The sequence below is a fragment of the Gossypium hirsutum genome, chromosome D12, assembly GCF_007990345.1.
Source record: "Gossypium hirsutum isolate 1008001.06 chromosome D12, Gossypium_hirsutum_v2.1, whole genome shotgun sequence".
Taxonomy (NCBI): Eukaryota; Viridiplantae; Streptophyta; class Magnoliopsida; order Malvales; family Malvaceae; genus Gossypium; species Gossypium hirsutum.
The window spans coordinates 60169692-60181341 of record NC_053448.1 but is presented as its reverse complement, the minus strand read 5'-3'; the positions used below and the strand labels follow the sequence as shown (position 1 = coordinate 60181341).

Sequence of the window (11650 nt, the reverse complement as noted above, 5' to 3'; positions counted from 1 at the left end):
TGAAAAGCAAGGTTTCAGTTTTCATTTCCTCTTTTAAGGGACAATTCTCCGTCAATACATTTTGGTGTGTAAGAAAGACTAAAACCCTTTTCGGGATTATTTTTCCGATTATGAAAAATTCAAATTGATTCAACTTTGATTGAACGAGTTTAACGCCGGCGGGGATTAGGATCGAACTGAACCTCCTAATTCCTCGTCACCCTTATGGCCATTGTCATTGACAACCCCAACGGCCCATCCGAATTGAAAGGTAACATCCAGAAAATACAACATGAAAACAAGGGCAATGCAACAGAAGAACATAGGAAGGGGACCGAAGATCCACAAAAAGAGGGGGAAAGAGAAGTAGAAGGCACGAAGTCCTAGGGACCAAAAATAGCTGCCTCTGTTCACAGTGTTGGCTACATATTCAACCGTGAGATGGTGGTGGTGGTGGTGGTGGGACATCTTCTTCACCGGCACGTTGATGAGAATGCTTGCATGGCTGTAATACCTGATGGACTGCAAGTTAAGTAAAAAAGCCACCAAGAAGCAAACCAATATCGAGAAAAACTTGATCGAAAATGCCAGGTCGCTTTCATCCCCGAATATGAACCACGACGATCTATCGCCTTTACCGTTAGTCATCAAAACGACGATGAGGGAACTCAACATGATAGCCGTCGATGCCAATAGAGTCGACGCCATTATGTTGTTTCTAAACGTTTGCACTGCCAAAACCCCATTTTTTGACGCTTCCTAACCAATCAAAATTATGGAACTCAGTTAATTTTTTACATCAATTAGAAACAGAAACCATTGAATAAAAGGATATATAAAAGACCAACCTCCATCATAGCTTGAACCCAAAAACGACGGTTGATGGCATTGACGCCGATGACAGTCTTGGTGGGATGTTTTAAGATTCGATAGAGAAGCCATACATGATAAGCCACCATCAAAAGAATCCCCATTGGAACTAGTACCCAATCCAAATATTGTTTCTCCATAGTCATATTGGATAGAGAAGAGTGCCTTCAAGGCAAAAAAGACGAGTATTTCAGTTTGAAGAGTGAAGGGTGAGGGTGAAAACCAGGAAACAATGCTTGGGCTGATGTGGACTGTGTTCGTTTACAGTTCGCTCATACACATGGAAAGAATCAAATGAGGCGTATTTAAAGAACAGTCTCGAGAGAGTGTACGGTTTTTTTATTTTACAATTTTGATCATAATTAATTATAATTATAGCATATTCATAACACCATGTCGTGGAGAAATATATAGGGCAATGAATAATAGGATTTGGAGCATGAAAGTGGGACTCTTACGTGGACTGCACGTAAACCCCACTTGCCCACCCACCAAACCCTTCCCCTTCCCCTTCCATCACCTGTTTTTTTCTATTCACTTCAAACGCTAAACCCAAAGCAAAAAGATCAACCTTGGCTACTTAGCCGTGCCCTTTTGACTCAAATGGTTGCCTCTACGCGGCGGGAAATTGTTAAACAAAATTATTTTAATCTAGAAGATAAAACTCTCATTAAAAAAATAATAAATTGTCTACATTTTTTATGAATTTGAACTTTACTTTTTTGAGTTAAATTTAATTATTAATTTTTAAAAAAATAGATAATTTTAATAAAAATATTAATTTTTTAACAATGATGGAATGGTAATTCAGGTGCATTTCACATTAATATGATACTATTTTTTAGAAAATAGCATAAAGAAAATGTGAATTGTTATATATATTGTCATGTTTTTAATTAGTATTCTCGTTAAAAAAATTAACAATTCAACTCTTTTTAAAAAATTAATAAATAAATTTTATATTTTTTAAAAATTTCAAAAATCAAATTTAACTTTAAAAAACAAAATCTAAATTAATAAAATGTTTATATTAAAAGATAAATTTATCAAAATAATCGACCCAACAAACGTATTAATTTCGTGTCAAGACGTAAACTTTTTTAAAGGACTTTGGCAGGTTCGTTTTTGCTTTTGAGAGTCAACCGAATTCTAGCACGAGGCGGTAGCTACCGCTACACTTTATTTTATGCGCGTTAAGGTTTCTTTTCCCTCTTTTCAGCACAATTTTAAGTCACGCATGGTTAACATGTTGTCATTACAGCACTTACTTAATTGGCATTCGCCCATGAATCAATTTTTTAATCACTCTTGGTCGCTTCTCTACCTTTATATATATATTCTTTTTTTTTTCAAATTTAGTAATTATTTTATTAATTTGATATTTGATATATCCACTTACAAATTAAAGTCCAGGTTCAAAAGAATTTAATTACACAAGAGTTTTAGACAATTAATTTGTAAACCGAGACACTTGGTATAGCTATTTATCAAGATCTAATAATTTTTTCACTCTGAACAACTAAAGTTATAACACAACAAACTATAATAATAATAAGACTAAGATTTACAATTTTCTCCAATTAATTACCTTTAACACCTCATACTCGATCTAGTCGTCAGGTTTGAGCTACGGGATGCCACAACCGTTTCCAAAGCAACTACATTCAATCATACACCATACAACCATTTACACATACAATTCAATATAACGCACATTCATACTATGTTACATAATCATTTATGGATCTCATATGAGCTTATGAAAGCTCTTTTGTTAACCCGAAATCAAATTAGGACTAAATTGTAAAATTTGTAAACTTCAGGCCGACATCGTGACATCATGGCTTACACGTAGCAACATCATCAAACAGAGAGTTCACTGTCGACCTATGTCACGACGTTGGGAACTCGAGGTCGCAACGTTGTCCCTATTTTGGCAAAGAGCACTTTTGTATGTTTTTGTTCTCTCTAACCAACATTTATACACTTCCATAGTATCATCCCTCAATCAATACAATATGATTCTATATTCAATTATATCAACCAATTCACATGAGCATTTGGAACCAAGCATTTAATATAACACATAATCATCTATCAAACTTATTTAAGTCATTTAACAATCTAGCCATGCCAACTATTTATTTCAAGTCGAATATATTATACCTATGCAATTTATACATCAAAAACTCATATAACCTTGGCGTGAATCAAAACAAAGCATAAGATAACTATATTTCAAACATAACGTTCAAACTTACTATTCACAAACCATGCATTGATTTATCTTGCCCAACTATTTCAATTTGCAAGCTTTAACGTACCAAGCACATGCAAGTTTAATATCATCATTATTAATAGCATTAAATTTGACCAAACCATGCATCAATTAGGTCATATGTTATGCTTAACATACAAGTTCATCCACAAGCACATATATCACATGAATATCAACTCAAAAATAATCATTTGCACAATAAGGTGTCCTTATATACATGCTACAATATTTGGACTCAAAATGAATATAATTCTACCATCTTGTTAATAATGTGTGCTTCGCATTGATCCGACTCGGTTGGTTCCTCAAAGTGATGATCTACAAGTAGGGAAACAACTATAGTAAGCATACACATGTTTAATAAGCTCGAATGAAAAATACTATGCTTACCTTGTTCGTACACAAGCATGTTAGCTACCTTAGTTGGGCATAAGTTTGGCTAGGACATGGCATTTTAAAATATCAACAAAGTGAGCATATATATCCATGATCATTAAACATTATAAGCAACTCAACGCCTGCCAATTCATATTACTATCACATAGCAACTTCCTAAAATTTTAATAGTTTATCAAATTGGTACATGGGCTAGCTAAATCTAGCTCCCATGACCTCAAACCTATAAAAATTACATTAAAAAAAAGTACTTAATTTCTCACCTAATCAAGTGACCGAATGTATAAGGATTTTGAAAACTTTCTTTGGTTTCTTCTTATGGTGGACAGTTTAAGGTAGAGAAGAAGATGACAATATTCTCTTTCTTCCCACCAAAATTTTATATTTATAGTTAAATTAAAGTTTAAGACTTAAACTGATTATATTTACTTATCTTAACCAATCATTGTTGATACTTAATCAATATGCCACCATCATCCACTATCTTTTAATCTAAAATGGTTTATTAATCATTTTGGTCATCTGGTTAATTGATATTTAAGTCATCAAACTTTTTGTTAATTAAAATTCTATAACAATTGGATTTTATAATTTAGTTATCGAGTCTTAATTAACTATTAATTCGACAAAATTACTCGATTAATCTTTAATACATTTTTATGTTAACTCCGTAAATATTCATATTTAATATTTACGGACTCAATTTATAGAAATGAAATTTCAAAATTACATTTTTCAATATCACTGAAAATCTAGCCGTTAGATAAACCTTATTTCATTTTCATGTTTTGCTGATTTAAGTGTCATAATACATTTTCTTTGTAAGGACTTTCAATTTCCAAATATGGTCTTTTGTATTATATCAAGTGCCTTCACGTCATCAAAAGACATTAACATAAGATGATTTAAAAAAAAACTGTAATGAAAAATAATTAATTTTTTTTTACTACATATGTCTAAGTCCTCTTTTTATTATTCTAAACTCCCGTTTTTGGCCAAGATGACATAAAAAGCCATTCTTTTGAGTCAAAAAGTGGTGTATAAAATTAAAACTACAAGTTGAAACATCATTTGAATTTGCCTGATAGGTAACTCTTTCAAATATGATTGCTAAGCAAGGAATCAACTTCATTAAGTGCTTCAAAAACTTTTTACATTTTTATTAGTTTGGTATCCATATTCGATATTTGTATTTAATACATATTTTAAAATAAAATTATGGGTTTTAAAAATATAAATTAAAAAATCATTCTAATATTTATCTTTGAGTCCACTATACATCGTAGATTAGGGGTGAGCATTCGATCGAATCAAAAATTTTCGAGTTAATCGAGTTTTCGAATCTCATTTTATCATCCTAACTTTATTTGAAGTTTTCTCGAATCGAGTCGAGTGAGATGGAATTCGAATCGAATCGAATCGAATATATTTGTTCGAGTTAAATTTTAAAAAATAATTTTGGGTCCTTGTAACCATTGTCACCCATCGTAATAAAATTTGTCCACCTTAATCAAATTTTTTTATTAACTTTCATCACCTCATAATTTATTTATTAATTTTTTATATACTGGTTAGCTTATTTGTTTGCTTAGTTGTTTAATTATCTTCGGATTCTTGTCACTATGTATTTTGGAATTAAAAAATATATTAAATATAAAAATATGATTTTTTTAATAAAATTTATTTTAAAAATAAAATTTGAAATTGATACCAATATAAAATTTTAACACGAATATTTTATGGCATAATTAAGAATTCAATTTTAATATAAATATTCAATATGACTAAACAATTCAATAATATAAATAATATAAAATGTGAAATTTAATTTAATAATATAAATAGTATATATAAATAAAATTATTACTATTTATGTTTAGTGATTTTTTTTGGATAATTTTGATTTTTTATTTGAGAGTAAAGGGTGAGAAGTAAAAATTTAGGGGGAAAATAAAAAGTTTTGGAGAATAAAAGTTTGAAGGAAAGTAATTAGGGGGAGTAAAATTTTGGAGGGAAAATATTAAAAAAAAAATTGGAGGGGGAGGGTTTGGGGTAGATGGGAGGTGGGATGGGAAGAGAATAAAAGTTTTAGGGGAAAAGTGGGAGGGAGTAAAAATTTTGGGGGAAAATAAAAGGTTTTGAAAGTTTTTGGGAGTAATTTTTTTTTTAAATGAATGGAAGAGTAAAATTTTGGTGGGAAATGGATTTTGGGTAGATTGGGGGGTTGGGAGGGGAGGGGAGTAAAAGTTTTGGGGAGAAAGTGGGAAGGAGTAAAAGTTTTGAGGGAAAAGTAAAAAAGTTTGTGAGTTTAGGGTAAAATTGTAAAATATTATAGCTTGATATTCGAATTATTCGAATTATTCGAATTCGAAAACTCAACTCGATTCGAACTCGAAATTCGAAAAAAAATTCGAGTTGATTCGAATAACTCGATTAACTCGAATAACTCGATTCGTTTAACTCGAAATTCGAATTTTTTTTCGATTTTTTCGAGTCGAATCGAATTTTGCTCACCCCTATCGTAGATAATAATAATTTTTTAAAATCAAAAAAAATATGTAAAAGGATTATGATATTTGGGAGTTTAACACTATTTTTTATTTTAGATATGATTAACCAACTACATGAATATAATCATATATTATATATTCTTAAAAATGAGTTTAATCCATAAATTTATACTTAAACTATTTTTTTCTATCTTGGCATTTAATTTTTTTTGTCACAGTATCTAAACTACTTTTTTTATTCCATGTTAGACCTTCGTCAATCCAACCGTTAAATCTATTTAAAAAAAAGGCTTAACCTACAAATTGGCATATAAATTGTACTCTTTCTCTCATTTTGACACATAGATATTATTTTTATTTTGGTCAAAAGTGGTACCTAAACTTAAAGCTATGCAAGAATTAATCCGGACCGGCTAAACCGATTAACCCAAATAGTTTCGGTGTTTCCGAATCGAGGTTAATCAGTTTGATTTGAAATCATTTTATAAATTTAAATATTTTAATTGAGCTGGTTTGATTTCAGTTCTGGAAACTCAAAACCGGATTAACTCAATAAACCCTTACCCAGCCCAAACCCAATATTTATTATACACAAAATTAATAACTAAACCCAATATTAGAAATAAAACAAAACCCAACTTGTAACCCAGCACTCCAGGAGCGTGAACCCAAATAGAGAAAACAAGTAAATATAATGGTTTAGAAAACCAAAAAACTATAATTAAATTAAAGATAATTTTAATGTGCTTTAACAAATTAGTTATAGCTGTCAATGTAGCGCCTAGAACTTAATCTCTCGTTACCTTGTTGATAACCGAGAGGTAGCTCGTTGAAATTATTCCCCTTATCAATAAACAACTCTATAACTTAATGCCTAGGATTTAACTTATTGATAACATTAATGACGAAAGAGATCTAATTCAAACCAACAAACACATATTCAAATTAAACAATTACATAGCTCAAACGACGTAGATTGTATACGTAGCTTATATTCACTTATGATGTTCGTTACAAGTATTAGAATTGTTAGGATTGACCCGATTAAGCAACAAGTAACAAAAAATAACGAAATAAATTGAAAAATTGAACACATAAATTTAACGTGAAAAAATCCTTCCAAAGAGGATAATAAAATCACGGGCAAAGAAAATTTTACTATAATGGCAAAAGAACGAAGAGTACAAAATATGGAAATAAAAACTAAACCCTGAAAATTCGAAAACAAAGAACCCTCAAAACGTAAACACAAAATTCTCTAAATGTGTAATGAGTTCTAATATCTAATGGGTGTATTTTCTAAGGTTGTAAAAGAGTCTATTTATAGGCTAAATTCATAGGTCAAATAATAAAATAATCTAGACTAATCAGAGTTTGATTAAAATAAATAAACAGAGTTTAACTAAAAGATTATTTCTCAAATTTGATTGAAATAGGCGTCATACTCAACAAATCTCCACCTTGACTCATATTTCCACAATGTCATATTTGCCAAAGCCCGCCACAAGTCTATCTTGAACTGTGCAGAGAATTAATTTAGTCAAATCTGTGCTTAAAAACTAGAAGACTTCTAGCCTTCGACTTGTACACTGCCGAATTAAAATTAACCCGAGTCTGATTTTCACGAACACAGTGCCCTAACTTTTCAAAACTTGTATCCAAAAAAGAATCTCTCTTCAACGAAATGGTCATACATTTTTTCCTCTTATGACCAAGTTGCCTCAGCTCCAAACGAGTTGGATTCGACTCCGTAACGGACGAGGGATGTCCGATTTCACCGTTCACTGTAGAACCTTCTAGAATTTAAAGGCTGTCGGTTCTTTTACCTTTTAACAAAACGAGAGCTCCACAAGATACTTTAATGTCACTCGACTCGATGTTGATTCTGCATCCTTTCAAGTCTAAAATACTCAATGAGATGAGATTCTTTCGTAAATCAGGTACATACTTGACATCTAAGAGTGTCCTAATCGTCTCATCGTGTATCCTAATTTTAACAGTACCAATACCAATTACCTTATTAGATGAATCGTTTCTCATGCGCACAACTCCACCTTCAACTGAACTGTATGTGGATAATCATTCTCTATTGGGACACATGTGGAAAGAACATCCCGAATCTAGGATCCACTCGGATGTGAGCTTGGAGTTATCGCTCGTTAACACTAATAAGAAATCATCTCCGCTTTTATCGACCAAATTAGCACCAGTTACATCTTTCTTGTTACTCTCAGCAACTCTTTTATTTCGCAGTTTATAACAATATGCTTTGACGTGACTTAACTTTTTACAATAGCGACACATTTTGTCTCGTTTCTTTGATGCTACTAAAACGGAAGCTTGCCTATCTGTCTTACTATCCAAACCAAACTCATTGTCGAGTTTGTCTTTACTCAACAAATGACCCTTTACATCTTCGAACGAGAGTTTGTCTCTACCATAAATCAGGGTCTCCCTGAAATACTTGTATAAATGGGGTAAAGAGCACAATAATAGCATAGTTTGATCTTCATCGTCAATGTGAACCCCAACGTTCTTTAAATCATTTAAAAGAATAATGAATTGGCTGATGTGATCTCTAAGAAGTTCACATTCATTCATGCGAAACATAAATAGACGTTGTTTCAACACTAAACGGTTAGCTAGAGACTTAGTAGCATGCAGAGTTTCTAACCTTTTCCACAAGGCGGATGAGGTCTTCTCCATCAATACCTCCTACAATACCGTATTCGCGAGGCACAACTGGATTGCAGACAAGGCCTTTTCATCAAGCTCTTCCCATTCAGTTTTAGATTCTTAGGCTTTTTCCTGGTAACAACCTTTTTCAAACAGGTTTGAACTAAAATTTCCATCATCCGAACTTGCCACAGATTGAAATTTGTCTCACCATCGAACTTTTCAATTTCAAACCTTGTTGTTGCCATATTTGAATGAGTTGATCTATGAAAATTAAACTAGCTTTGATACCACTTGTTGGGATTGACCCGATTAAGCAACAAGTAACAAAAATAGCAGAATAAATTGAGAACTTGAACACACAAATTTAACGTGGAAAAACCCTTCCAAATATGATAAAAAAAATCACGGGTAAAGATAATTTTATTATAATGGCAAAAGAACGAAGAGTACAAAAGATGGAGCTAAAAACTAAACCCCGAAAACTCAGAAACAAAGAACCCTCAAAACATAAACACAAAATTCTCTAAATGTGTTATGAGTTCTAATCCCTAATGGGTGTATTTTCTAAGGTTGTAAAAGAGCTTATTTGTAGGCAAAATTCATGGGTCAAATAATAAAAAAATAATCTAAACCAATCAGAGTTTGATTGAAACAAATAAACTGAGTTTAACTGAAAGATTATTTCTCAATTTTGACTAAAATAGGAGTCATACTCAACAAAAATCAATTAAACAATTACAAATTTAATCATTTAATCATTTAAATTAATAAGACAAATATTTTAAACAATTGAATACGAGCTCTATATTCAATGAACTTAAATATTTGTAATTAAATCAGAAGACATGCGAATACTAAAGAATAAAGAAATATGAATAACAATTAATCTCACAAACTATTTGAATCAAACTTTGAAATTCTTTAACTAAATAAAAGTTTAGCTATCCATAGAATAAGAAAAATATAAAAATAATAAGTTTGCAATAAGACAAAATTCAATGGAAGAAAAGTTGTGTTTAACCTTCTAAAAAATCCTATTTGTAAAGTTTATTTGACCCAGAAAGGACTACAAAAAGGCTTTAATCCTTGAGAAAATGACAAAAATAACTTTGAATCTAGAGTCAAAATGGCAAGAAAATCCATGGCTCACATACGACTCGGGCTTTTGGTGCTAGGGCTCCCGAGCTGCTGCACTGGGGCTTCGCAACTTTGAGATGCAACCCACTTTTCCACCTTTTATTCTTTGTGTTTTACTTGTTTTCGCTCTTTTATTTCACTTTCACTATTCATCCCATATATCTCATTACCGCTCATTCTTTAGGTAATCTTAGATTACGGGCGTAATATTAAATTTGTGACCAATTTATCATTTGTTTTTATTATTTTAATAAATTTAGGTATTTTTTTTCTTAAATAGAGTTTAAGAGTAATTAAAAACAAAAACAAAAAATCTTAATAATGAACTAGTAGATATCATACATTACAATTATAATAATTATATTTTATTTAGTAGTTTATTTATTAATATGTTAATTATGATTATAACCATAATTATGTATGATATTAAATCACTTTTCATTAATTATTATAATTATGATTTATAAATTTATTCCAACACAATAAATTGTAATAAAAAATAATAATTGTAACCATTTGTTATAATTTTATGGAAATTGGAACTAAAAATATTAAAGGAACTAAACTTGTTTAAAAAAATAAATTCTATAATAAGGACAATTGAGTAAAATGTGCTTCTAGGTAATCTCATATTTTGTTAACCAAACACCTGAATCTTACATTCTAGCCAAATAAACCAAACAAGTTAATCTCACATTCTACTGGTAATATTATATTTCTAGATTCCTATTACAAAACGTAATCTAAGATTCGACGAACCAAATATTCCCTTAATCTTAGGCTCCATTTGTTTCAACGTAAAAGCTTTTACGGAAATTATTTTCAGCCTTTTCCGATGTTTGTTTCATGTAAATTAGGATGGTCAATGTAAAATGTTTTCAAGTCAACGTAAAATTACCCCCTAATTCCTGTAAAATGTCTTACCAAAATTTTTTTCGTAAGACATTTTCCAAACTGATAAGGCTCTGTTCACTGTAACACCCCAATATTCGACCCGAATATCGGGTCAAAGCATCAGGATGTTACATTCTCTACTACATTATTCACTTATCAAATATTTTCTTATAAACTTTCATAACTTTTCAATTTAGTCCATTTTTGTCATAAAAGTTCAATATTCACTAATTAATCATATTAAATCAATATTCTTTCTTGTTACACTTTAATCACATAATTTATTTCAATATATTGTTTCACGTATCAATTTTCTATGCATTTTACTTCTATTATTCCATCCACATATTTTATCAAGTTTAGCAATTTAATCATTGTCATCATAAAAATTAAATATTTTTTCACAAATTCACTTTTACAATACTTTATACATATTTTATCATCTCATAACGCATTCATTAGACTTTTATCATAAATTCCTTATTCACATATTAAATCGCTTCACACTTAAACTTTTGTACATTTTTCAATTTAGTCCCTATTGCCATGTAATTTATTTTTCACCATATAAGCACCTTTATCAAATAATTTATTATAATATCTTATTTCACATAACAAATTTTCATACATATCACTTCTCTTGTTTCAATTATAAATTTCACAAAATTTACAATTTAATCCTTAACATCATGAAGATTCTTTATTTACTATAATTTCACCTTAACACCACTTTGTGATCAATTCTCTACTTATCATAAATCTCAAATTTATGTTTGTTTCATTGAAAACAGTTTTTGTGAAACATTTTCAAGAAATTTGTCAAATAATAGAAAATATTTTACACAGATTCATCCAAACACAAAAAAATATTAACTTTTTCAGAAAAGTAAGTCATTTTCTAAAAGCT

At 30.4% G+C, this 11650-nt stretch overlaps 1 protein-coding gene across 1 annotated transcript; it reads right to left on the bottom strand.

Moving 5' to 3' along the window:
* On the bottom strand, positions 1-1247 carry LOC107937267 (uncharacterized). The gene is made up of 2 exons (XM_016870117.2): positions 828-1247; positions 1-738 (listed from the first exon to the last, which is right to left on the bottom strand). Exons 1-2 carry the CDS (start codon positions 993-995, stop codon positions 166-168), a joined length of 741 nt encoding a protein of 246 aa, XP_016725606.1. The 5' UTR covers positions 996-1247; the 3' UTR covers positions 1-165.
* Positions 1248-11650: the final 10403 nt, after the last annotated feature.

Excerpts from the sequence above, each read along its gene's own strand:
- LOC107937267 (XM_016870117.2), bottom strand. The coding sequence starts at position 995 with ATGACTATGGAGAAACAATATTTGGATTGGGTACTAGTTCCAATGGGG. Across the intron at positions 739-827 it reads GGGTTCAAGCTATGATGGAG|GAAGCGTCAAAAAATGGGGT; the intron begins GTTGGTCTTTTA and ends TTGATTGGTTAG.